General features: G+C 43.6%; 2 protein-coding genes across 4 annotated transcripts in view; one reads left to right on the forward strand and one right to left on the reverse strand.

The window, feature by feature from the left end:
- Apod (apolipoprotein D) overlaps positions 1-27,311 on the forward strand; it is a 356,333-nt gene that overhangs the window by 207,089 nt on the left and 121,933 nt on the right. The gene's annotated exons all lie outside the window — the stretch shown is intronic.
- Bdh1 (3-hydroxybutyrate dehydrogenase 1) overlaps positions 1-27,311 on the reverse strand; it is a 60,909-nt gene that overhangs the window by 11,447 nt on the left and 22,151 nt on the right. For all 3 annotated transcript variants that reach the window (XM_077795367.1, XM_077795366.1, XM_077795365.1), the window contains exons 2-4: positions 19,985-20,110; positions 10,142-10,214; positions 9,260-9,370 (exon numbers count right to left, since the gene is read on the reverse strand). In XM_077795367.1, the coding sequence (XP_077651493.1) occupies positions 9,260-9,370; positions 10,142-10,214; positions 19,985-20,067 (267 nt within the window). In that variant the 5' untranslated portion in view covers positions 20,068-20,110. The remainder of the gene's footprint in view (positions 1-9,259; positions 9,371-10,141; positions 10,215-19,984; positions 20,111-27,311) is intronic.

Here is a 27,311-nt window from a genome sequence, read left to right on the forward strand (position 1 = left end):
GGCCTCTGTCATATTCTGGCACTGCGAGAAGCGAGAGACATGAAGATAAATTAACTGTGTCCCTGTCCATGGAGTCACGTTCTGGGGAAGGAGACAGATGAGCAGGCTGACAGATGTGCTGGCTGTAGGGATCCTGTTGGAGGTGGGCAGAAGCACAGAGGGAGGGCAGTAGGGACACCTTCCAAAGGCAACAACATCTGAGGACATGAACAAGAGGGGGCTCATGGGGATGGAACCCTTCAGGAAGAGGTAAGAGGACCCCACCGTGAGCCATCTGTTGCAGTCAGTGCAGAGACAGAAGGAAGTGGGGGATGGAGGGCTGGAGAGGTGGACAGGGTCTTCATGGGAGCACTGGGCAGCTGCTACAGAGGTTTTCTTTCTTTTAGTACTAGGAAGTGAACCTGGGGGTGCTTAACCACTGAGCTACATCCCCAGACCTTTTTTACATTTTATTTTGAGACAGGGTCTCACTAAGTTGCTAAGGCTGGTTTTGAATTTGCCATCCTCCTGCCTCAGCCTCCCAAACCACTGGGATTACAGGTACGCACCACCTACAGGGTTTTAATAAAAGTAGAATCATTTGCTGAGTGTGTATGGTGCCAAACACCACACTAAACACCTGATATGCCTTCTCCCATTAGCCCTCATGTCACAAGGTGGCTTGTGTGATCACATTTCATCCTATGTGCGGGCATGCTTTTTTTCAGAATAGGGATGACCTATACTTGATGTGAAAACTAATCTTCACCAATCATAACTTAATTGACAGTGATTTTTCTGAGTGGTGCATGGAATAATGATGCCCCTTACAGGAGGACCAGAGTAGCTGCCAGAGAATGAAGTGAGAGGAGAAGTGCCTGTTCCCCTGGCCCAGGGCTTGCTGGGGCACTGAAGCAAACATCCCAGACCACGGCATAGCAGGAAGGCCAGGATGGTCAGCACATCAGGGTTGGAAAGTTCTCCTCAGACTGAATCTTGTAAGTGGTTTGTACCAGGCAGGCCCTACCCTGGGCTGGGGAATCCATATCATGCAATTTCAAAAGAAGGGAGGAAAAAATAGTAGAGGAACCATATCGCGGAGCCAAAGGTGCTGGAGACGATTACTCCGAATTAGGGGGACGTGATTAAAGATGCTCTGCTCTATGCATTCCCAGAGAACATAACCAGGGCCAAGAATGAAGTTCAACTCAAAATGAGGGGTGAGTTTCTCAGTCTGGAGATGGCATGGACTGCCAGGGAGGAGTTTAGGCAATGAGGCTGGAGAGAGAAGACGATGGTGTGGGGGTCAGGTTGATCTCCCTCCGACATCATCTCTTCCAGCCCTAAACTATCGTCATCTCACAGCTTGGTTTTCATCTCAAGCCTCCCTAGTGAAAAAGCAAAGTGTCAGGACTCCTGAGTCTCTGCCCAGGCCTGGAGCCTGGAAGACCCGTTACACCCAGTCCCCTCTACACAGAGCAGCCAAGCTGGAGGCTTGGTAGGCCTAAGGCTCGGGCCAAAATCCCCCGGATGAGTCAATCTCCTTGCCCCCAAGATGGCAGGTATCTGATCTTTAGGGCAGAAGCCCTTGTGCTGTCACTCTCTCACTGGGCTCTACCAGAAAAGGACTTCCGGAATGACATCTCCAAGACCAGGGAGCCAGGAGCAGTGTCCACAGACACCTCTTTTCAATGGATGGCATACAGGCACCAGGAAAACATAAATCCTGCTTAGCATAGTCACCCATGTGGTGGCCCCACAGATGCCCCTTAGAGCAGAGCCCATGAGGTCTTCTGACAAGGGGTTGCTGGCATCTATGGAGAGAGTCAACCTTGATGCATGAGAGGTATCTGAGTTGCCTTCCTCCTCTGGGGACTTTGTTAAACCTGTTGCCATTGCTCAGCCCTTCTAGACCCCCTACACCAGATCTCACCTCATACCTCAAACCAACATCATGATGATGTCCCTGGAGTCCCCAGGGGAAGACCCTAAGTCCAAGTCAGCCTAATTCAATCTGGCCGTTTGCCTATAAAGGGCTTTCTCTGAGAGGAAATAAAGGGTTAATCCCACTGCTCACCACTTCGGGTTCAGCATGTGGGCTACCTCCCCACCCTCCCCAGGAACCCTCACCTGCTCCTGAGCAGCCTACTGCTACTCCTGTCAGACATGCCAAAGGGCCAGAGACTGCACGAGTTTGCCCTAGCCTCCCAAGCCACCTGCTGCTTCTGGCTGCAGATGTTGGCAGTCCGTCCGCTTAAGGACCCACCTGTACTCAAGCCAAGGTCTCACTGCCCAGCCACGGAACTCCCTGGTTCTCCTCAACAGGCCTCCAGAGTCTGCTGGACTGTGTCTTGATGTCCAGAAACAAGCTCTGGTCCTGCTACGTGGTGCTGGTGTACATGGTTTACTGATCAATCCACTTCTTCCTCTCGATCCCTTCAGCCTCACCTGTCAGCTATTTTCTTCCACCCCAGGATGAAATTTCAGGTAAGTCTTAAGAGTTTTTCTACTCATTCACAGACACAGGCAGGCACTTTGTTTTGGTGGAGTCCAGCTCAGTCCACAAATCAAATAACTCCAGTCCAGCCCAACCCTGTGTGGACACCCAAACTCCCAACTTGTATCCTACTCGAAGCTAACCCCTCACCGGGCCAGAAAGAGTATGGGAGGCCAGAGGTTCTTTCTCCCTCTTTCTCCCCACTTTCTAGCTCCTCCTCTCCTATTCCCTTCTCTCTAACCCTCCCAAGGTTAGGCACAGGGGCCGGCAATGATCTACTGTTGCTGCCCTGACCTGGCAGACACCCAAGAGCTGGTTCTTCCTCCCTGGGGCACTTCTGAGGATTCTGTAGAGATCCTAACTAACTCTGGAGACCTCGGACTATCATCCTATGGTCAAGAGAATGCCTCTTCCAGCTGGGCATCTTCTTCCTCATCCCTGGGCCTCAGGACAGACCTTCCCAAAGGTCTTCCTGGGCAAGTGCCCTAAAGATAACTCCAGTCAGCTCTCCCATTGTCCACCAGGCCCAGACAGCTGTGTCCTGCAGGGCAGAAGGACAGCCCTTTCCTTATGCAGCTGTGGGCTCTGCTCACAGATGAGCCACTCCAGCCTCATTCCCAGGCCTTTAGACTTCTTTTGGTGAACATCAGCATCACACTCTAGACTCCAGGGCACAAGTGGTAGCTTTCCTGGAAGTTCTCTTGAAGCCCACTGCCCTTCACTTGAGACCCGAGTGGGGACAGCTCACAAGCCTTCCCACTCTCTAGCCTCTCAAACCACTGAGTGAGAGGTTCATCCTGGTAGAGCAGAGTCAGTCCCTCAGCACACAGGATCAGGCAGTCTCACACTCCAGGCAGGGTATAAGGACATGTGGCATATGTCATAGGTGAGCATCTTACCACATGTATTGGAACCTGCAGAGAGAGGAGCTGGCCAGGCACTGAAACATTTCCAAGATGGGCAGGAGGATCCAACGAAGAAAATGAGAAGAACCCAGAGGACATAAAGTCTAGAAGCAAAGTGTTATAAGCAAGAGTGGCTAATCTGGTCCAAAGCTGCTGCTGGGTGAATGTGGTCAGAGAAAATGTCATTGCATTTAGCAAAATGGAGGCCACAGGCATCCTTGATAAGGTCTGGGTCAAAGACATGTGGGGCCCTCCTGGCTGGGTTCTGCTTTCTTTTCCCAGCTCATCTCTCCTTCCTCCATGTGGGCATTGGGTACCAAGGCACCTCAAACAATGGTGGTACCTGGACATGCCATCTCCACTCACTTCATAGGACTTGTCTTTCCAGATGGTGATGAAACACTGCCTCTCATCAAGCCTTGATGTGTATAGAAGATCTGCTCCCTGCACCCCCCCCCACCTCCTGCTGTTCCTGTCTCCTCTCTGCACCAGCCACAGTGGCCTCAATACACCGAGCTCCCTTCCTCTGGGGCCTGGGGATTAGCTGTCCCCTAGATATATGCAGCCTTTGCTCCCCCATCCCTTCTGGCAAGGGAATGCCAAGGCACCTTCTTGGTGAGGTCTTGTGTCCCTCTACCACACTCATGCTCTGCCTTCTTCCTGTTTTATTTTTCTCCATAGTTCTGGTCATCCCACAGAAAAGCAACTTACTATTTACCTCATTCCTTGTCTACATTCCTGACATAGAATGTCAACTCCACAAGGGCACAAACTTTTCCCTGAATTGTATGCAGTATGTCCAACAGAGAAAATTGTCTGCTCATTGTAAGTGCTCAACAACAATTTGTTGAATAAATAAAGAGAAGATAGGGCAAAACCTAATGCAGGTGGATTGAAAGAAAATGGGATGTGTGTGTGTATAAATATGTGAAAATATCAAGTATAAACAACCCTAAAGGGGAATGGAGAAACAGGATGTAGTATGTATAGGCTACAGTGGTGTATAGTGTGTGTGTGTGTGTGTGTGTGTGTGTATGCTGAAATGATCAAGGATATCTCTCTCTCTCTCTTTCTCTCTCTCTCTCTCTCTCTCTCACACACACACACACACACACACACACACACAGCGTTGGAGATGAAACCCAGAGCCTCAAGCATGCCAAGCACAAGCTCTACCACTAAGCTATGTCCTTAGCCACTCTGATTTGCATAACTTGTGAGATGCCAGGTAGAAGTAGTCATAAGGTAGGTAGACTCCAACAGACCCAACCTAGCAATAATCTTGTGTGTTACTTGTGGGTACCATCACCAAATCATAGAATCATAGCTACAGGAATGGAAGGGCCTAAGATCATGAAGGGCTTAAGATCATTAGGAAATTGAGGGCCAGGGAAGGGAAGTGTTTGCTCAATCTCTGGGTCAGTGTTTGCTCAATCCCCTTGAAGGTCCTCCTTCTGCAGCACACAGCAGCACATAGCAGCCTTTGCCCTGTGCTGTGGAGTCAAGCTGTGATCCTGTGTCACTAGACAAACCAGCACGATGGCACAGGTGCTAAACAGAGGACAAGGGACTTTAAAGGCACCAAATGATTTTGTGGCATCACAGCTCCTGCCAGGACTGCAGAGGCAGGTCCACATTGTGCAGAGAATCCAGGTCCAAGCATGCCACACCCATCATCCCAAGCAGGTTCTTCAATGCACTGAGGGAGGAAACACGGGGAGAGCCCATTGGAGGAGTCAATCTAAAGCCTTCCCAACTAGTTCTTTTACAGCTACAATTTTTTTTTCCCTAGGAATTGCCAATAAAAATAGCCTGTAATCCCAGTGGCTCAGGAGGCTGAGGCAAGAGATCACAGGTTCAAATCCAGCCTCAGCAACTAGTGAGTCCCTAAGCACTTAGCAAGACCCTGTCTCAAAATAAAAGTATAAAAAAGGGCTGGGAATGTGGTTAAGAGCCCCTGGCTTCAATCCCTGGTACAAAAAAAAAGCATTGTCAACAAAAGCATGTAAAGATATACATGAAAGGCTACTCACTGACACTTTCTTGTGGTGGTGATGGTTCTGGGGATTGAACCCTTGGCCTTGCACATGATAGGCAAGCGCTCTACCACAGAGCTCTATCCCCAGCTGAGGCTTTGTTTTTAATAGCAAAAGTCACAGGTGATGTTCACTTAAGTTACCTTGGGGCAACAGATTGGGAAGACTTATTCTTTTATGTCATTCCTTTCCATATTGTTTGAATTTGTTATGAATATATTGTATTATGTTTATAATTCAAAATTAGTAAAGATTCAAAAGACAAACCCTTCACTGATTTGAAACAATGTTCAAAGGATGGCAATGTGAATTGCTTTATTATTTGTTCTTATTTATTTTATTGAATATTTACATTGAACAGAGATAATATTTTATTGTTTTCTGTGGTACTAGGGATTGGACCCAGGAGTGCTCTACCACTGATCTACATGCCCAGCCCTTTATATTTATTTATTTTGAGACAGGATCTCAATAAATTGCCAAGGCAAGCCGCAAACTTTTGATCCTCCTGTACCAGCCTTCTGAGTTGCTGGGATTATAGATGTGTGCCCAGCAAGAGAGATCATCTTTATAAAAATATTAAAGCTAGAATGAAAAATTCTTTGGGCTGGAGATGTAGCTCAGTGGTAGAGTACTTGTTGCCTAGCATATTCTTGGCCCTAGATTCAATCCTGGCATGCATGAATGCGTGCATGTGCATAAACACACACAAATCATTCCCTGGTGCTATAGTTTAAATCTTGAACATTCCCCAAAGGCCTATGTGTTGAAGGCTTGGTCTCAGGATAACAATGTTGAGAAGTGGTAGAACTTTTAGAGGGCAGGACCTAGTGAGATGTCATGCCTTTGAAGGAAATTATGATTCCCTTCCCCTTTATCTGTGCTTCCTAGACATGAGGTGACCAGTTCTGCTCCACCACATACTCCCACCATGATGTGCTGCCTCACAGCCCCAAAACAATAGGTTCCACCAATCATGGACTGGAACTTCCAAAACTGTGAGCCAAAAAGAATCTTTTCCCTTTATAAGTTGATTACCTCTGGTGTTTTATTATAGTGACAGAAAGCTGCCTAACATCTGGATTTCTAGTTTTCAAAATAGAAAATGTCTCACCCACTGAGCAGAGACAGCAAGTTATCCCAAACACCCATTCTTCCTTTCTATAGCAGGCAAACCGTGACTTTTTAAGCAGGGTACATATTATCTTAGAATACCTACTCCATTCAACAGCCTCTCTCACAGCCAGGTAAGGTTGTGTGACTAATTTCTGTCCAACAGAATAAGAGCACAGGTGATATATATGTACAGTGTCTACATTCTGCCCTTGAAGAACAGAATACATATCAAAACTATACTGAAATACAGTTCTCATTTGTCAGATTGGCAAAAATCTAAAGCACAAATGTAAGCTGTTGGTAACATTGTGTGGAAATAGGCACTGACTTACAGTACTGATAGTAATATAAAATTATATAAGCCCTACAAAATTTGGAAATATCTTTTAAAAATGACAGCATATTTTATTTACCTTCTAACCTAAGGGCAATCTCATTCCTAGAAGTTTACCCTAAAGATAAACCCCCAACAATATAAAACTACATATGTACAAGGTTATTCATTGTGGCATTATTTGTAATTGCAAAATAGAGAAAACAACCTAAGTGTGCCTCCATAAGAGACTAGTGGAGTAAATTATAATCCATCCACATAATGCAGTACTGTGAAGACCCTAAAAAAGTGAAGAAGAGCTCTGTGAAGTCACACAGTGGGACTTCCAATATGTGTTGTTGGGTTAAAAAAAAAAAGAGCACAAAATATCTAGGCACTATGCAAACATTCCAATTTGTTTAAGAAGAGGGTAATGAAAGAATGGGGTAGAAAAGATAATGAGACAAGTAACTACTCTAGTTACCTGGGTTTTTTTGTTTGTTTGTTTTTGTATTTTTTGTATAGTTTTGACTTTATGGTTAATGTTTCACATATTCAAAAATTGAATTAAGTTGGGGCTGGGGTTGTGGCTCAGCGATACAGTGCTCACCTAGCACATGTGAGGCGCTGGGTTCGATCTTCAGCATCACATAAAAACAAATAAATAAAATAAAGTTATTGTGTTCAACTACAACTAAAAAATATTTTTAAAAAACTGAATTAAGCCAACAAGAATGGGGGAAAACAAAATACAAATGAAAAAGTGAACCACACTGTGTTTTAAATTAATAATACAAAGATAAAGAAAAAACAAAAATTAATCCAACTAACTTTTAAACATATTACTTTGTATACCTTCAATCAGTAACCAAAAACACTCTAGAGAAACCTATGTAAATAGACATAGTTTGTATATATGTATATAATTAGATATGACATCTTTGAGCTCTGTCCACTGAGAAAAACAAGGAGCAGCAATGCCCTGTGCTTCTTAGAAATGAGCACACCTGATCCCCAGATTGTGGTGTGTAAAAGGAACCAGGTACAAACACAGAGACACGTATGTGAATGTTCATAGAAACATTGTTCAAAATGACCAAAAATCTAAATATCTTAATCCAAATATTCATCAACTACTGAATGGAAGTTTTAAAAGTGCAGCATATCCATATGGTAGAGTATTTTTCAGCAATAAAAAGGAATGAACTACTGATACATGTTATGACATGGACGAATCTCAAAAATATTATGCTAAGTAAAAGAAGCCTGGTGTAAGACTATGGATTATATAATTGTGTGTATGTAAAATGTCCAGAAAAAACAAATCTAAAGAGATAATAATGGTAACCTGAGGGCTTGAGGTAGATGTGGATTTAACTATAAATGGTCAAGAGGGAAAATACTAAATGAGGGACATGCTTTAAAACTAGATTGCACAGGAGGCTGAGTCAGGAGGATCGCAAGTTCAAAGGTAGCCGCAGCAACTTAGCAAGGATCTAAGCAACTTAGTGAGACCCTGTCTCAAAATAAAATATGAAAAGGGCTGGGGATGTGGCTCAGTGTTAAGTATCCCTGGTTCAATCCCCAGTACCCCCCCCCAAAAAAAAAAAACTGGATTGCAAGGGAAATGGGGACTGAAATGGACTAAATCAAATTCCATGAATGTATGATTTTTGCCTAAAATGAAACCAACTATTATATATAACTATAGTGCTCAAAAAAACAAAACTAGATTGTAACGATAGTTAACCTAATCTCTACATCAGGGGAACAGTCCCTTAATTACTTTTGTAGCCTCATGTCCCAGTGCTTCCCTTTATACACCCTAAATCTCTCTTGATGTCCCAAAAGAGCTTCATGGTTCCAAGACTTTGCTTGGGTTAGTCCTTCTGTCTGACAGGTCATTCTTCCCAGTTTCCACTGATGAAAGCATTATTTATTCTCCACAGCCCAGGACAAATGTCACCTCCTCTATCATGCCAGAATCAGTCCCTTCCTTCTCTGTACTCTCTTGAACATTCTTGCACGTCCCTGAGAATGCTCTTCATTCTAATTCTTCAGCTGTGACTATGCATGGTGTCCTCTCACCACCAGACAGTGATTTCCTTGGGGAAGAGACCATGTCTTATTCTTTTACTGAACCTAGCAAAGTGTCAGGCACATCATTAACACTTGGCAAATAAATAAATGAAGGAATGGATGGATGGATGGATGGATGGAGAGATGGCTGGCTGGCTGGCTGAATGGATGGATGGAAAAGCTATGAAGAACAATGAGAAGCCAGAAGGGAAAGGTACAGGTTATTTTAAGGAACAGAGGAACCAGTGGTTAGAAAAGCAATTAAAAAAAAAAAAAAGCTACAAAGAGTAACTACATATAAAGGATAAAGGTGAAGAAAATGGTCTTCTCTTACCTTTAACAAACAGCCAGCAAATACAAGGAAGCCTTTCGAATGCAGATGCTTGGCCAAGGAGAACCCAAATCCAGAGTCGCAGCCTGTGATCAGGACAGCTTTGCTGCCAACCTATTTTAGAAGGTCAGACCCCAAATTAGGAATGCAGGGTCTCAAGGCAGAGTGACCAGGTCCCCTACCCTCTGGATCGCAACAGTTAGTGCTGAGTAGCCCAGGCCTGGCCCTCCACTCTTGGCTGGGCTATCTGGAGAAACAGTAAACTACAACATGTACTGCAAAAACCTGGAGTCAGAATCAGGAGACCAGGTTCCACCCAGACTCTGCCGCCAACTATCAAGGCTGCTGGTTTCAGGATCTCAGTTCCCTCAGTTACAATCACTATTATCATCATTGTCATCATCTTCATCATCAGAGCTCTGCTTCTCAAGTGCAATACTGACTGTGTGAAAGGCTCGGTGTCCTTCTTATCTCACAATTACCCACATAGAAAGCATGATTACTGCACCCTGTTACCAGTGAGAAAAAAGACATGTTTTCAATGACCTATGTAGTTAGCTAGAATGGAAACCAGGGCAGAGAGATTTCAGAGTCTACCTCTTAAGCCCCAACCTGCTGGGTCGGGGGGAGTTCTGGCTCCCCAGCAGGTCTCCATGACATCTCTCTGGCTGAGAGGGGCGGGAGGACCTCATCACAGCTCCCTGCAGGTCTGGGAGTGTTGGTCTCACTACTGATGTGGGGCTTAAGGGTAAGGATAAATGAGAAAGTGGTTCACAGTATCCTAACATACTAAGACCCTACTGTGAGGATGGCTCCGGGGCTGGGGTCCAGAAGGAAGGGCTCTGACCATCTGGCTGGTTCCCAGGGAATTGGACTTCCACTCACCGGGTCCACCTCACTGGCGTAAGTCCGGCGCCTGATACAGGTGAAGGAGGTAGAGCAAAACAACAGTGTGCGTCTGCAAGGAAAAAAAAGTCATGAGCATGAGGCTAAGCTCCCACCCTAGACCTCATTCCTGCAGCAGAAGTAACTAGGACATGCTCAGCCAGCCTGGATTATCTCCTCACTCCAGGCTCTGGGGACAACTTGCTAGTAAAGTTGAGGGAGAAGCCCTGTTTCCACCAGGTGGCTAGGCTGGTAGAGAGTGAGCCAGCATTTGCAGTAGCCATTGTAACTACTGTACAGGAAACGTCATCCTGAGAATAAAGCCAACCCGGAAGCACTTTTGCTGGGAGGCCCTGCCAAAACCTGACTGTCTGGTGTCCCACTCCAGTAAAGTTCTACTTCCTGTTTTTCAAGGTGACACAGACAGGCAGTGTTTCAGACCAATTCAAGTGTGAAATGTTCTTTCAGAGATATATCTTTGTTAAAGCCTTCTACAAATTCAGTGTCTGCTGAATTTAATGCTGCTTCTTCATAGTTATTTTAATTAACCCTTTTATTTTAAAATAATTGTAAATTCATATGCAGTTAAGAAATAATACAGGGTGTAACTCCACATTGTATACAACCACAAGAATGGGAAATTATACTCCATGTACATATAGTATATCAAAATACATTCCACTGTCATGTATAATTATGAAGAAGAAATAAAAAATTATTATATGTAATAAAAAGAAAGAAAGGAAGAAAAAAAAAGAAAACAGGAAGATGTTAGGCACCTTTTGCCCAATTTCCCTTAATGATAACATCTTGCAAAACTATACTAAAAGTCAGGGTGTCATAGTGCACCCCTGTAATCCCAGTGACTCAAAAGGCTGAGGCAGGAGGATTGCAAGTTTGAGACCAGCCTGTACAACTTGGTGAGACCCTGTCTCAAAATAAAAAAATTTTTTAAAAGGGCTGGAAATATAACTCAGTGGTAGAGTGCCTCTGGATTCAATCCCTAATATTACAAACCAAACAACTAATCATACAACAATATCACAACCAAGATATTGACATTGAAACAGTAAAAATACAGAACAATTCCAACACCACTACATGGTTCCTGTGACCCTATTAGAGCCACTCCTACTCCTTCCCACCCTACCCTCCTCAACCACTAATCTGTTCTCTATAATTTTGTCATTTTAAGAATGTTATACTGGGGCTGGGGATGTGGCTCAAGCGGTAGCGCGCCCGTCTGGCATGCGTGCGGCCTGGGTTCGATCCTCAGCACCACATACAAACAAAGATGTTGTGTCTGTTGAAAACTAAGAAATAAAATATTAAAATTCTCTCTCAAAAAAAAAAAGAAAGAAAGAAAAAAGAATGTTATACTAACAGCAGAAAATAGTAAGTCGTCTTTGGGGTTTGGCTTTTTTCATTCAACTAATTCTCTGGAGATCCATGCAGATTGTTGTATATATGGAGCTTTCTCTTTTTATTGCTAAGTAGTGCTCTGTGGCTTGGGCATTTGTTTGACTATTTACCTACTGAAGGACTTCTGGGTTGTTTCCAGTTTGGAGTTATTATGAATAAAATTGCTATGAACATTCTAAGACAGGTTTTTGTACAAACATTACGTTTTTTATTTCTCTTGGATAAATGCCCAGGAGTACAATTGTGATAGTTGTATGTTCAGTTTTTAAAGAAACTGCTCAATTGTTTATAGCTACAGAGTGGCTGGAGCACACATACGACATTCCCAGTAGAAATGTAGTAACCCATATCCTTGCCAGCATTCAATAGTGCCACTAATTTTTGTTTTAGCCATGCTGAAACCTGTGTAATGATGATTTCACTGCGGTTTTAATTTGCATTTCTTTAATAGCTAATGATGTGGAACATCTCTGTGTTCATTTGCCATCTGTCTTAGTTTGGGCAACTGAAACAAAATATCAGTTTGGGCTGCTCAAACAACAAAGTGGCTTATAAAGTAGCAAACATTTTTCACAGTTCTGGTGGTCAGAAAGACCAAGATCAAAGTATCAGCAGACTATATCTTGGAAGAGACCATTTCCTAGATACACTGATGACTTTTTCACTATAACTTCACATGGCAGAAGGGGAGGTCTTAGACCTCTTTTAGAAGGACACTAATGCCATGCCAAGGGTTCCACGTCCATGATCTAGTCACCTCCAAAGGCCCTGACTCCTAATACCAACAGCTGGGGGATAAGAGTTTGAACATATGAATCTAGGTGGAATACAAACACTAAGACCACAGCACCACCTGCATGCCCTCTCTTCATGTGTTCTGTCTATATTTTAAATGGATTATTTAACCTTTTGCTATTGAATCTTGAGAATCCTTAAGATGTTCTAGATACCTTGGTTACATATGTGATATACAAATGTTTTCTTCTAGTCTGTAACTTGTTATTTGATCCTGTTACGAGGATAACAGGATCAAATACAGGGAAAAAAACTGTTTCTCTTCCTTTTTCTTTTTCCTTTTTTAAAATTTTTTATTTTTTTATTTTTTGTGGTACTAGGGATTGAACTCTGGGGTACTTTTTACCACTGAGCTAAACCCCCAGTCCTTTTTAATTTTGAGACAGGATGTCACTAACCTGTTGAGGCTGGCCTTGAACTTGCAATCTTCCTGCCTCAGCCTCCCAAGTCGATGGGACTACTGGCCTGTGCCATTGCACCTGCCTACTATTTCATTTTGGTAGTCTGATTGATTAACTTTTCCTTTTATGGGTCTTGCAGGACTTGGCCTAATTCTAGAACCCGAAGATTTTCTTCCATGTTTTTTCCTAAAACTTTTATAGTTTTATGTTTTGCATTTTAGTCCATGATCCATTTTGAGTTTATTCTCATGAGACTTAGGTCAAAGGATAGTTTTTGCCTATGAATTTCCAGTTGCCCCTGTATCATGTTTTGAAAAATGTTATCTTTCCTCCATTGAATCACTTTTGAACTTTTGTCAAAAACCAGTTGAATATATCTGTGTGGGTCTACTTCTGGATTATCTGTTCTGTGCTCCTACCTTATTTTCCTTTTTGAAAGTTGTTCTAGAATTCCATTTCTTTTGCTTTCCATATCAGTGATAGAATAATCTTGTTTTTATCTACAAAAAAAATGTGACTGGGATTTTGATAGAAATGGTGCTAAACCTGTATAATCAGTTGGACAGAACTGACATCCTCACTTTGTTGAAGATGCCTCTGAATACTCCATTTATTTAAGTCTTTGACTTCTTTCATCAGTGTTTTGTAGTTTTTAGCAAACTCTGGGAATGTTTTTGTTTTATTTATACCTAAGTACTTCTCTCTGTTGCTTGCAATGCTGGGGATTTAAGCCAGGGCTTCACACATAGGCAAGTGCTATACCACTGAGCTTCAAACTGCAAACACACATTGCCCCCACCCCTGTTTTTTTTTGAGTAATCGTAAATGGTATTGTTTTAAATTTTGGTATCCACATGTTTGTTGCTAGTATATACAAATACAACTGATTTCTTTTTTGGAGGCAGGTACCAGGGATTGAACTCAGGAGCATTAAATTACTGAGCCACATCCCCAGCCCTATTTTGTATTTTATTTAGAGATAGGCTGTCACTGAGTTACTTAGCATCTTGTTTTTGTTGAGTCTGACTTTGAACTGGCAATCCTCCTGCCTCAGCCTCCCAAACCACTGGGATTAGAGGTGTGAGCCAATGCACCTGGCACAAATACAATTGATTTTTGTGTTATCTTGTATGTTATAACCTCACCAAACTCACTTATTAGTTCTGAGAGTTTGTTTGCCTTTGTGTGTGTGTGGTGGTGGTGGGGGGTAGATTCCTTGGGATTTCCTATGTAAATAATTATGTAATGTGCAAATAGGAACATTTTTATTTCTTCTTTTCTGATCTGTATGACTTTATTTCTGTTTTTTGTCTTATTGCCCTGGCTGGAACTTGAACACTCTGTTGGACAAGTGGTGTGAATAAACATCTCCACCTCAGGGCAAACTGTGGATCTTAGCTGCAGGTCTATTGTAAATGCTTTTTACTGTAGTCAGGGAGTTCCTGTTTATTTTTCCGAGCATTTGCATCATAAGTGATTGATAATTTTGCTTTTGCTTCATTGATAGATAGGATCAGGCCATTTTTCTTCTTTAGTTCACTAATTCGATTTTCAATTAATGAGCTGTTCTGACATCCCTGGAACAAACACGTTTGCTCATGGTTTATAATTCTTTCTAAACAATGCTGAATTCTATTTGCTCATATTTTAAGGATTTTTTTTTACATCTATATTCATAAGGAATTTGGGTCTGTAGCCTTCTTTAATCTTTTTATTGGTACTGTGTTTGGTTTTGGAATCAGGATATACCAGTTGCATAGAATGAGCTGGGGGTTACTTCTGGGTGGAGGTGAGAGTTCTGGCTCCCCAACCAGGCCTCCACTGATACCTCCCTGGCCAGGTAGAGTCACAGTGTCCTGTTTCTGCTTCCAGAGTTTACAGGAGAGTGTGTCTCATCACTGAGAGTGATGGAGAACGTCCTACCCTCCACAAGGCCTCCTCCGACACTCCCCGTCCTGAAGAGCAAAACAGAGGTGCCTATTCCTGCTGAGTGGGCATGGTGGTCCTGGTCCCTCCTTGGTTTTCTCTGCTGCTGCCCCTAGTTGGGGGTTGGGGTCCCTGTCCACAGCCTGGTGAGGTGGAAGTCTAGGCTCCCCACTGACCTTTGCTGGAGGGAAACGGGTGAGGCCACAGCTTTTTCTGTGTTTGACTGGAATAGAGCCATCATTGACTAACAGTTTTGTGTCTTGCTAGGCTGGTTCCTTGGCTAGAAAGAGAGCAAGCTTTTGTTGGGTCTTTTTGTATCTGAGCTCATTGGTGTTTCAGGGCTGCCAGCTCGATGTCTGGCGTATGTGAAATAGAAAGAAAACCTAGAAAATGACTATTTCATTTCCTGGATCCTAAGGACCCTAGCTGGTCTGCCTTCTTTCCATCTTTTAGAGCCTTTTTATGCTCATTTCATATAACATCCAAGGTTTTTAGATGTACTGAGCAGGAGGAATAGAGAAAAGTACATCTACTCTATCTTTCTAGAAGTGAAAATTCCTTTAGTTTATTTTTTATTATATGCGGTGTTGGGGATGAAACCCATGGCCTCGAGCACACTAAGCACATGCTTTACCACTGAGCTACACCCTCAGCCCCTCTGTTAGTTTTAAAATTAATATTAAACTAATAATAATAAGTAAAGGAAGTAGGGGCAAGTGAGTAGCCGGCAATAGGGGAGAAGAGATGGGAGAGAGATTTGTTTTTTCTGCCTACCATTTTGTGCCATTGAACTTTGTGTCATGTGATATAGTACCTATTCAAAATAGTCCATTTTTTAAAAAATTTATAAAAATGTGCCATTCAAGTCAGGGCTTCGGATGTGACTCAGAGAGCACTGGCAGTGTAATTATGGAAGCCCAGGTGATATGTATATAAAAGATCAGTATACAATTTCCTATTTTTGTATGTTTAGGTTCTCCATAAGATGATTTCAAAACTAACAGGGAAGATATAGATCAGTGGTAGAGCTTATGCTTTGTACCTATGAGGTCCGTCCTGGGTTCAATCCCCAGCACCACCAAAAAAAAAAAAAAAAAAGAAAAGAAAAAAAAGAAATTACAAGGAAGCTTTTTAAACTATTCCTATGCCTGCCCTTCTGACCAGTTAAGTCAGAATCCCCAGGGGTGAGGCCCAGAAGCATTCTTCTCCCCACAGTGCTCTAAGTGAGACTAACCTGCAACCAGAGGTCAAAAACTACTTTGGCTCTGGGTGTAGCTCAGTGGTGAATTGCAGACTTAGCACACTTGAGGTTCTGGGTTTGAGCCACAGCACCACAAAAATTAAAAATATAATCCAGGCATAGTGGTGCATGCCTATAACCCAGCTTCTCTGGAAGCTAAGGTGGGAGATTACAAGTTCAACTTAGCAACTGGCCAACTTGGCAAGACCTTGTCTCAAAATAAAACAATAAAAAGGGATGAGGAGGTAGCTCAGTGGTAGAGAACCTGAGCCTGTGTGAAGTCCTGAGTTCAATCCACAGTACCACAAAAATAATTGAAAAAGCAAAAACCTACTTCCTTTAAAGGGCAAAAACCACTTTTTTCCCTAGGGGAAAAAATAAGTAACCTGGGTCCTCTATAGTCATACCAGTCCTAGATTTCTGAGTGCTTCTACTACTGCTGTTAGTGTGCTGCAGTCTTAACTGATACACTGGCCTACCAGGGCCGAGAGGGCCCCAAGGTTTTAGCCCAAAGCCCGTGGGAGAAGATTGTGTATTTCCCTGGAAGGTCCCCTCTGCTGGACAACCACTGACAGCTATACTAGGCCAGAAGGTGAGACAAATTACATTTCCAGACAGTCAGTGCCCTTTTTGATAATCTGGGGACAGGGATGGGGGTGGGAGGGGTGTCATTAGATTCTGAGAACAAAAGCTTCCTTATTTCTGCCTAAACCAGAATGAGATGGGTGGAAGAAGTGCACCTAGTGCTTCCTCAAGGGTCTATGGAGGAACCTGCTGCACCTCTGAGCCCTGATATCCAGGGGCTTGCCTGGCTGCATTTAAGAGGTGCCCCCCCCCTCCATTTCCTGCTTAGACTTCTTTTTTAAAAAATCTATCTATCCATTCATTCTGGGGACTGAACCCCAGGGCACTTTATCACCAGGCTACACCCCCAGCCTTTTGATTTTTTGTTGTGAGATAGGGTCTCACTAAGTTGCTGAGGCTGATCTCAAACTTGCTATCCTCCTGTCTCAATCTTCTGGGTAGGGATAACAGGTGTGCACCACTGTGCCTGGCTATTGTTCCGGCTTTATCCCTATCTTACCAGTCTGTGTTTCTATCTTTTTCATTGCTCCCATCACAAATTAGTAACAATAACCAGTAACCCAGCTGAGAATAGTCACTGAGTGAATTTGACAGTCTAATTTGACAGAAGAAACAGACAGTGGTACAAGGACAGCTTAGGAGGAATGTGGTCTTACAGCAGCATCCATGAAAAAAATCAGTCATGAATCACAAGTATGATGTGGCTGCCACAAGAAGCCGTGTGAGCCTAGGCTGGACACGAAGGAACCCAGGATGAGGTTAGAAGAGCCCTTTTCCACTCTCTCTGGGGCAAGTACCCCTGGAGTACTATGTGTCACACCTGGACTGACAGAGCTAAGCACTGGTGCATGTAACAAGATCCAGAAAGTAGAGTACGGGTGGAGAATGTATGGGTAAGCCATCTGTTGTAATGTGGATATGAAGCATCCCTCAAAAGCTCCTATGTCAATGTTCACAGGTGAAATGATTAGATCATTAGGTTAGCTTGTAACCTAATCATTGGATTAATCCAGTTGATGGATTAATAATTTGAAATGACTGCTTTACTAGATGGTAAGTGTAGCTGAGTGGGGTGTGGCTGAAGACTGGGACATTAGGGGTATGCCCTTGGTGATTATATCTGTCCCCTGGGCTCCTCCAATATGAAGGACTGTACACAGAGCTGTCCAAATATGGGAGGCCTGCTGGGGTAGGTACTGACTTCCCCATTGCTCGACATTCAAATGCATGCAAACTTTGTAAGGTCACCTATGAAAATGCTATCAGAGCAGCAGGATTCACCTACAGGTAGGGTCTGGAGTATGAGCCCTTTCCAACTGAGATTCAAGCAGATGATCAGGCCAGTTTTTCCAGTTTTTTCCTTGACACTGTCATCACCCACTGTGCCAGCCTCTTTCTGCACCTGAGTCTCCCTCCTGGCCTCTGCCAATGCCTTCACTCTGAGGACATTTAATGTATTCTGACTCAGCTCTGTCCCTGGCCACCCACCCCATGCTCCTTGACCTAACTAGGTTACTTTTCAATCCACCCAGAAGATTCAGAATGACCCTGTGACAGCTTTTCTCTCCCTTCAAATGAACAAGAAGCTTAATTAACTTTCCTATGAGATCAAAACCTTTGTAAAAGTATTTTAATGTCCTTTGGGATTATTTTATCTTCTATATAAAACAATTACCAGAAATCTCTAAAAACAACCTGTTCGACAGATTTTGCCATTTTTTTTTTTTTATGAATCACTTGAAAAAAAAAATTGAAGTTGGACACAGTGGCACATTCCTGAATCCCAATGACTTGGGAGGCTAAGGGAGAAGGATCACAAGTGAGGCCCTAAGTAATTTGGCAAAAATAAAAAATAAGGCTGGGGCTGTAGCTCAGTGGCAGAGCGGCTGCCTTGCACGTGTGTGAGGCACTGGGTTTGATCCTCAGCACCACATAAAAATAAATAAACAAAATAAAGATATTGTAAAAAATAAATAAATAAAAAATAAAAAGGCTGGGGATGTGGCTCAATGGTTAAGCCCCCCCTGGATTCAATTCTGGATACCAAAAACAAAATAATAATAATAATGCAGAAAATCATCTTTTGAAAAAGTCCTTTAATGGAACAAAGTTCTGTGCTCTCTCAAATGCAACGGTTCCCTGTTCAGAGTGACCTCTAATAGCTGAAGCCCATCTCCAAGCTAAATCTCTGCTCTGGATCTCAGGCAAATGCCTTTTAAGAAAATGCTGCAAGATGTGCTAGGGATATGGCTCAGTGGGAGAGTGCTTGCCTAGCATGCCTGAGGCCCTAGATTCAATCCTTAGCACCACACACACACACACACACACACACACAAAAAAAAGATTCTGCAGAAAGCCTCTATATATATGTGCTTCTAAAGACAGTCAGCTTTCTAGCTACTGGGACTTTGAATTTAACCTGACATCCAGTCTCACTTCCCTCAAATATAACAGAAAGGTATCGCTTATTTTTTCCTTTCTCAGGCTGCAAAAGAGGAAAATGCAGCTGAGCCCACTGAATCCCCTGGAAGAAGGCAATTCCAGAAGTTCTCTAAGAAGATTCAGCAGGGAATGGTGGCACATGCCTACAATCCGAGCAATCAGGAGCCCAAGACAGGAGGATCACTTTAGCCTAGGAGTTCAAGATCATCCAGGGCAACATGACTCCAAAACAAAAGCAACAACAACAAAAAAACCCCTTCACTTATTTAATACTTCTTTTAAATCACACCAACAGTTCAGTGAAGTCTCTGGACATTTTAATAAACTGACTTTATGTGTAAAATTTTTAAAAAGACAAAAGAAATGAGCCACATGAATACTGTGTGCCTCTAATATGATGTGCTGAGAAAAGTACACCTCCTTCTGCAGGCTCCTTGCTAACCATGCATATCTGAATCTAAACACAAGGTAATATGCAAACCCAGACTGAGAGAGATTCTACAGACTGGTAGTCTTCTAGAGTGCTTAGGTCCTGAACGAAAAAGACCAAGGAACTGCCACAATAGGAAGAGACCAATGAGACATGACAACTTAATGCAATATGGGATTCTGGGTTGTATTCTGAGACCAGAAAAAGATCTATCAGTTGGCCCTTTCTGGTAAAATTTGAAAACATTCTGTAACTGGGTTAATAGTATTGTATCAATGGCAATTTCCTCATTTTGATCATTGTAATATGGTTTATTTCCTTAAAGAAAGTTATATGAAGGGAATTTGGGAGCTTTTATAATATTTTTTGCAACTTTTGTATAATTCTAAGGTTATTTCAGAGAAAAAATGGTTTTAGAGAGCATTATGAGAGCTATTCTTTGCCCTGTGAGCCTGAGAATCGTTGTCCTCTGAGAACACCTCTTGATTTCCTTTGCTGGGAGCTGGCATGGAGACATCACTGAGAGCGGGAGTCATCACCACCAGCATCACCCAGATGGGGAAAGCGTGACCCTCAAGGTCACTCCACCCTTCGTTGATTACCTTGTTCCATGTTCTCCATCATAGACACTTAGAGTCTTTCCTGGGAGCTGTGACAGGGTCCTGGAGAGGCGGGCAGCCAGCATGGTGGCAACAAGTGATACAATGGTCTGCTTCCTTCCTGTGGTTCTGAAACACAAGACACACCTTCAGCATCACCTCACTGCATTCGGGGGTTTAAGCAGGAAAGGCTGTTTTATTTTATTTCCAGGTTGTTAAAGTCAAACAGGGCTGGGTCTATCTGACCCAGGCCCAGTCCTGGTACCAGGCAGGCCCCTCCTCCACCTCCCTCTCAAGCTACAGCCTCAGGTGATGGCATGTCAGGAGCCAGGGGGTCTGGAAACCTGGGGTCTGGCTCTGGCTGTGCCACCAACCCACTGGGAAGCCCTGAATGAGTAATCACCCACTTGTAACTTGAAGAGGTTGGACCAGCTAGTGACCCTCAAATCAGGTCATGCAGCAACCACTGGTAGAGTCAGGGACTAGTGCCTTGGGGATGCTGACTCAGTGAAGCCTGTTCCCTTGTCCAGGTTTCTGACACCTAGTAAAACATCCATCTGTGGTGACCGGGACATCAGGCTTCACTTCCAATGTACCCATGTGCCTCTACTGCAGCTTTTGCAGCCCCACACCACTTACCATTGAGCTCAGCTCTCCACCTCCCTCCCCACCCCAGCTAATATGGGGATCTGGCTCTGAGTCTAAATCATCAGAAATTCATTATAGCACGGAGTCTGAAGCTACAAAATGACAGACTCTTTATATTAAAACATATACACACTGGGAACAGTAGTGCAAACCTGCAATCCCAGCTACTGGGAATCTGAGGCAAGAGGATCACAAATTTGAGGCAAGAGGTTCACAAATTTGAGGCCAGCCTGGGCAACTTAGCAAGACCCTGTCTCAAAATCAAATGAAAAGGGCTGGGGTGTACGTCAGTAGTACAGTGTGTGCCTGGCATGCACCAGGCCCTGGGTTCAATCCCCAGTAATACAGAAAAACAGAAACAAACAAAACCCAAACCACAAAACACACACATATACACACTTCCCCATCTCTTCCATTCAATGTTAAATCAAACTATTGCAACAAAGTCATATCATTTAGTGTCACTTTAAGGCTACTTAGCACCTTGACTAGTTGTGCATTATTAACTGTTGATCAGGAGGCACACTAGTTGCCTTCCTGTTCAGTTTACCACTGGTTCCTTCTGACAGAGGAGAGGGAAGGGGAGCTTGGGAGGGAGGTTAACAAGGCAACCAGGGCCTGAAGGAGCTGTTGCTCTTTTCAAGGTCAATAAGTTCTAGCCTCACTTCTGTATGCCTGGCTGTAGTTTGTTATACTATACTTACTTATAATAAGGCACTGCCTAGGAAGCAGCGCCTCCCCAGTCCAGCCCAAACCTAACTGATAACCTAGGGCAACAGGTCAGTACATCAGTTCTTTTTCTGTTACTATAATGAAATATCTGAGATTGGGTGACTTATAAATAAAAGAGGTTTATTTTGGCTCATGGATCCAGTCTAAGGATATGTGGCCACATCTGGTAATGGCCTTCTTGCTGTCAGTCACAAGATAGGTCAGGACATACATGGCAATAAATGTGTGTGTGTGTGTGTGTGTGTGTGTGTGTGTGTGTGTGTGTGTTCTGGTCTTTCTCTTCTCTCAATTCTTATAAAGCCACCATGATTCAATCATGATGAACTTATTTAATACTAATCACCTCCCATAGCTCTACCTCTAAACAGCATGGATGGATTAAATGTCCACCCTATTAATATCTCACAATGGGGATTAAATTTCAACACATGAACCCTAGGGTTCACATTCAGACCATACCAAACCATAGTAGTCAGTAATAAGTTAACTAACCACCACAGCAAGCTCCCTGTAGGAGGCAGGTGAAGGTGTTCGGTGTGTTTAATCCTTAGGAAAGGAAAACAAGCCAGGGTCTCCTTGGTTGATCTCTCCTAAACTGTGCAGTGGACTCTTGCTTCTCCTCCTGCCCCTACTCACCACACTCCACTCTGAGCACTGCAGCCAGAGATATATTTGTAACACCAGAGTGACTGTGTTCCTCCCTTGCTGAGAGCCTCCTTCCCATACCTGTTGGTGCTGACCTCTAGCTCCTTTCCTAACTTTGCCCAGCCTCCCTCTGCTTTGCTCACCATACTGCAGCCAACGCTCACCTGTGCCGGCTCTTTCCTGCATAGACTCTTTCTAAATGGCTGATAAGGCTAAATGGCTTCAGTGTGGCTATCTTTGACTTCCTGCTTGAATATGGTTTGTCCCCTTCAAAACTCGTGTTGAAACTTGTTTTTGCTTTGTTTTCCCCCTTTGAAACTTGATTGCCATTGTGGTGGTGCTGGGAGATGGGTCCTTTAAGAGGTGATCAGGTCGTTCAGAGGGATTAATGCCTCTCTGAGTGAGTTCTCTCTTGGAACAGCATTAGTCTCTGTTGCTGTAAGTTACTATAAGAGTTGGTTGTTCTAAACCCCTCATGTTTTTACTCTTCTACACATGCCTGATTGACCTCTGCTTTTTCTACCAGGCTACAAAGGAGCACAAAGCCCTTTTCAGAAACTGAGCAAATACCTTGGACTTCCCAGCCTCCACAACTCTAAGCCAAAGTGGACCTTTTCTTCATAAATGATTCAGTCTTGGGTATTTTGTGATACAACAGAAAACAGACTAAGACCCCCACCAAACTATCCACCTGTGAAACACACACATGGCTTTCTGCAAGATCACTCTTTGTAGCATCTGTTTTAATCCAAAAATTATCTTGCTTATTTAACTTTAGCTTCCCCTACTAGATCATAAGCTCAGTGAGACAGGAGCCTTGTCCATCTTGCTCACCACTGAATCCTTAGTGCCCCAAACAAGCAGGGAACAAAGGAGACACTTGGGAGCCTCTGGGGAGAGTCTTCCAGGGCACTCTAGGGTTAGAAATTCAGCCTTTGACCCAAACTGAAGTTCTCATGGTAAGTACCTTGCAGGCAGGAGCAGAATAGACATGACACTGGTCCTTTGTGGGAAGCCCAGGCCTGGGTTGGCTCTGACTTTTTTGTTTGTTTGTTTTTGATGCTGGGGATTAAACCCAAGGCTTTGCACATACTAGGCAAGTGCTCTACTACTGAACTACATCCCCACCCTGACCCACTTTTTATTTTGAGACAGAGTCTTGCTAAGTTGCCTAGCCTGGCCTTGAACTTATGATCCTCCTGCCTTGGCCTCCTGAGTATAGGCATTCACCACCACACCTGGCTTGCTCCAATTCTTTAACTAGGTGCCACATACTGACCAACTGGTTAAGCATATACATCCCTATCTCCTCCCACCAGAACCAAAAGTTGGGGTTACCACCTCAGGGTGATGTCAAATGCAGTTGTCTATAATTAGAGTCCTTTTTCCATCCCTTTGGCTCAATGCCTGTGGCAAAATATACCTCAATATAATATCCAAATAGAGGACTGCTTTCAATTTTGTTTTCCTGAAGTGCATAAAAACTCAGTCTCTTGAGTAACACACTATTTTCAAAGTAGTCTCTTATATGAGGAATGGTAGAAATTTAGATTTTTTTTTTCTTTTCTTTTTCTTCCTTTGTGTGTGTGTGTGTAGGGGGGGTATGGGGTATGCACATACTGAACCCAGGGCTTTGCACATGCTGAGCACATGCTCTACCACAGAGCTTCCACACCCCAACCTCTTCTTTTTTAAGTTTCTGAAACACCTTGCTATAGCCATGCTGCTATAGCCACTGTTATACCCAAGGACTCAGCCACTGTTGTTTGTCATCTTGATGTTTTGTGCTGGGCTTTAGTCTTTGTAAAAGAATAATAAGTTCTCAAACTTGAAAAGCTATCTACTTGTCTTTTGGTTTGGAAACACAACAGAAATGTGGAGGTGGGTACAAGGAGAAAGGCACAGTCCCCATAGGAGTGGGGGACAATCTCCTTAGCCTTGAAACTCAAGTAAGTAGCTGCTCCATACAGACTGGATGAAAGATTTAGCTCCAAGGACCACATTCATAAAATACTGTCACAGAATAAATGTAATCTCAGAAAATCTGTAATCTCAGAAAAATGTTTCCAGTGCTAGGAACTATCTCTTTTCAAGGGCATCCCCTCTTCAAGGTCAATGCCTAACCCAAGGAAAACCCAGGATGAGCCCTTCATTCTGTCCCCTTGCACTGGAAAAGAATGCAGTTAGCCTCCGTGGAGGGGGTACTTGTGATCTAGCTGCAAGGGGAGGCAGCTATAAGCAGCTATAAGTATGTGTGCGCTCTTGTCTTGGCACTGGGCTCACTATGTCACATTCTGGCAGAGGACACAGCTGGCTGCTTTCCTGTAGGTCAGTGGAGGATCTCCCTAACGGAGACAGAAGAGACAGGACATCTGCAGGAAACCAGGACACAGGAGGCAAGCCTTTGGCAGAGAGGAGAACAGGAAGCCTAGATGGGCCCTTGGCACCACCAAGTGGGAGGCGAAGGCCCTGTCCCACAGAGGAGGGCAAGCTGGGTGTAGGCAAGGAAACATCCCACACAGGGATGAGCTTAAGAGGATGAACTTCAATGTCAGATTGGAAGTCCGACAATGACAGCTGCCTCCAGCATGTTCTACTTGGCTCTTGTTTGGCCAGTCTGGTGTTTTATTTATTTTTTCATTTTTATTAGTTGCTTGAGCCTATTATTTTGATTAATTAAGTTTTAGTGCTGGGATAGAACTCAGGACCTTGCATGTCCTAAGCATGTGCTCTGCCACTGAGCTGCACCCCCAGCCCAGCCTAGTGTTGTAAGAGGCAACATAATAAGGCAGCTCCATTATGCTTGAACTCAGTTCGGTTTGCGCCTACATCTTAAACTGCCACATCACCTTTGTTAACTGCCTGGAAACTAGGCATTTGATTGAGTTCAGAGATCCCAACCAGATAGATGTATATCAGCCTTTGGGCATTTCCCTTCTGGTTATTTAGTACGGTGTTGCTTAAAAGCTCCGGCTCAGTTCAGCAGGCTAACTGCACAGCTAATGAGAGTTTCTTTGAGGTAAAGCAAAAGGGAACCTGATAAGTTTTAAAGCCATCATTCAAAAGACACATACCACCAGGTGCAGTGGCGCATGCCTATAATCCCAGCCACTTAGGAGGCTGAGGCAGGAGGATCAAAAGTTCAAGGCCAGCCTCAGCAATTTAGCGAAACTCTGTGTCAAAATAAAAAATAAAAAAGACTGGACACATAGCTCAGTGGTAGAGCAACCCTGGGTCTGAGCTCCAGTACCACTACCACATCAAAACAAACAAAAAAAATGCATACCATTCCTTTGAGAGATAATCATTCTGGAAGAAAAATCTAAAAGAATTATATAGAAACATCAAATGTTACTGTAAGGTCCTTACTTAGCATCTGGATGGCCATCTTAAGTGGCAGCCACCATTTTAAGAAAAATTTCACTTTCCAGCCCAAGGGCGTTTCTGAGAAAGGCTCACCACTCCCTCAATACCAACCCAACCCCGCTCTCCATCTTTCATTTCTAGCTCCCGTCTCCCGGTTCCTCACTTTCCTTTCAAATACAGTATTCAGTTTTCTCACCACCATTTTATCATAAAGGTAGAGATGACAATCATGTAGCTTATTTCATGGTGACTTCAGTAAAAACTAAATGTTTAAGTGTATAGCCCAGTTCTGCAAAGGCATACCTTGATTAGTCTGAAAGACACTCAGGTTGCAGATTAGATTTGGGTTACAGCCACTTCTCAGGTGACATATCACACTGCCTATACTAGTCACTGCAGTTGGCATCTGTTCTGCTTATTTAATCCCCTTCCCCTCAGTTCTGCCCTTCATCCATAGCGTCAGCCTCTGCGGCTATAGTTGGGCAGTGAGACTTGCCCCTTGACCATGGAAGACCTTGGCCATCAAGAGATACTAAACTCAAGGTGAACCCATCACTCTGTCTCCTGTCACTGTGAAAGATGCAAATCAGTCTCTGTGGGCTGGAAGAGGCAGCTACACTACCTCACTAGCCAGGGAGAGGCCAGGAGGGAGACAGAATGAGAGAGAGAGAGAGAGAGAGAGAGAACACACATGTGTGTAGAAAGAAGCAGAGATGGAGGTGAAGAGAACAAGAAAAAGAACCCTCTAGCAATTAGATGCAAATTAAAACTACACTTTCATCTCACTCCAGTCAGAACGACTGTTATCAAGAATACAAGTAACAATCAATGTTGACAAGGATGTGGAGGAAAAGGCACACTCTACACTGCTGATGGGACTGCAAATTGGTGCAACCACTCTGGAAAGCACTATGGAGATTCCTCAGAAAACCTGGAATGAAACCAGCATTTGACCACTCTTTGGCATATACCCAAAGAACTTAAAATCAGGATACTATCGTGACACGGCCACATCAATGTTTCTAGCAGCTCAATTCAATTTACAATAACAAGCTATGGAACCAACTTAGGTACCCTTCAACAGATGAATGGATAAAGAAAATGCGGTACATATACACAACAGAGTATTACTCAACCATAAAGAAGAATGAAATTATGGCATTTACTGGTAAATGGATGAAACCGGGGACTATCATTCTAAGTGAAATAGCCAATCCTAAAAATCCAAAGGCTGAATGTGGGAGGCCAACCTTACACGTGACTGAGTCACACTCCCTGGCTGGGTACTGAGGCGCTCAGTCACAGAAATGTGGTCGGTGTTCAGGATAGAATCTTCCATGGAAGTGCCTTGAGTGTGTCTCCTTCTCTTGGGTGTGGCCTACCCAGGTGTCAGTCAACCTGCAGACAGTGGACATCATGAAGATACTCAGCCCCCTGAAACCTGACCCCTTGCCTCATTTGAATAGCTTCTCCTCAATAAAAGGGGTCAGTGTGTGTGTGTGTGTGTGTGTGTGTGTGTGTGTGTGTGCGCTCTCTCTCTCTCTCTCTGCAGACCCTTAAGGTCAGAGGAGCCGTCACAGCGACCCCAAAGAAAAAGGTATTTGTGTCTCTTGTGTGGTCATTTCATGCAGCCCAGTTAGCCCAGTTTAACTAGAGTGACCCCTGAGCCTTTTAGTTCTGAGAACAGAAACCCAGCAGCTGAATATTCTCTCTGATATGCGGGTGTGAACATACAATAAGGTGCGGTGGGGGTTGGGAGAGAATAGAAATTCATTGGATTAGCAGAGGGAATGAAAGGAATGGGTAGGGGATGGAGGATGGGGATAGGAATGACAGAAAATGAGTCGAACAAAACTTCCCTATGTTCATATATGAATACACAACCAGTGTAACTCCACAAGAATGGAAAGTTACACTTTATGTATGTATATATCAAAAT

This window comes from Urocitellus parryii, chromosome 2 (genome assembly GCF_045843805.1).
Source record: "Urocitellus parryii isolate mUroPar1 chromosome 2, mUroPar1.hap1, whole genome shotgun sequence".
NCBI classification, from domain to species: Eukaryota; Metazoa; Chordata; class Mammalia; order Rodentia; family Sciuridae; genus Urocitellus; species Urocitellus parryii.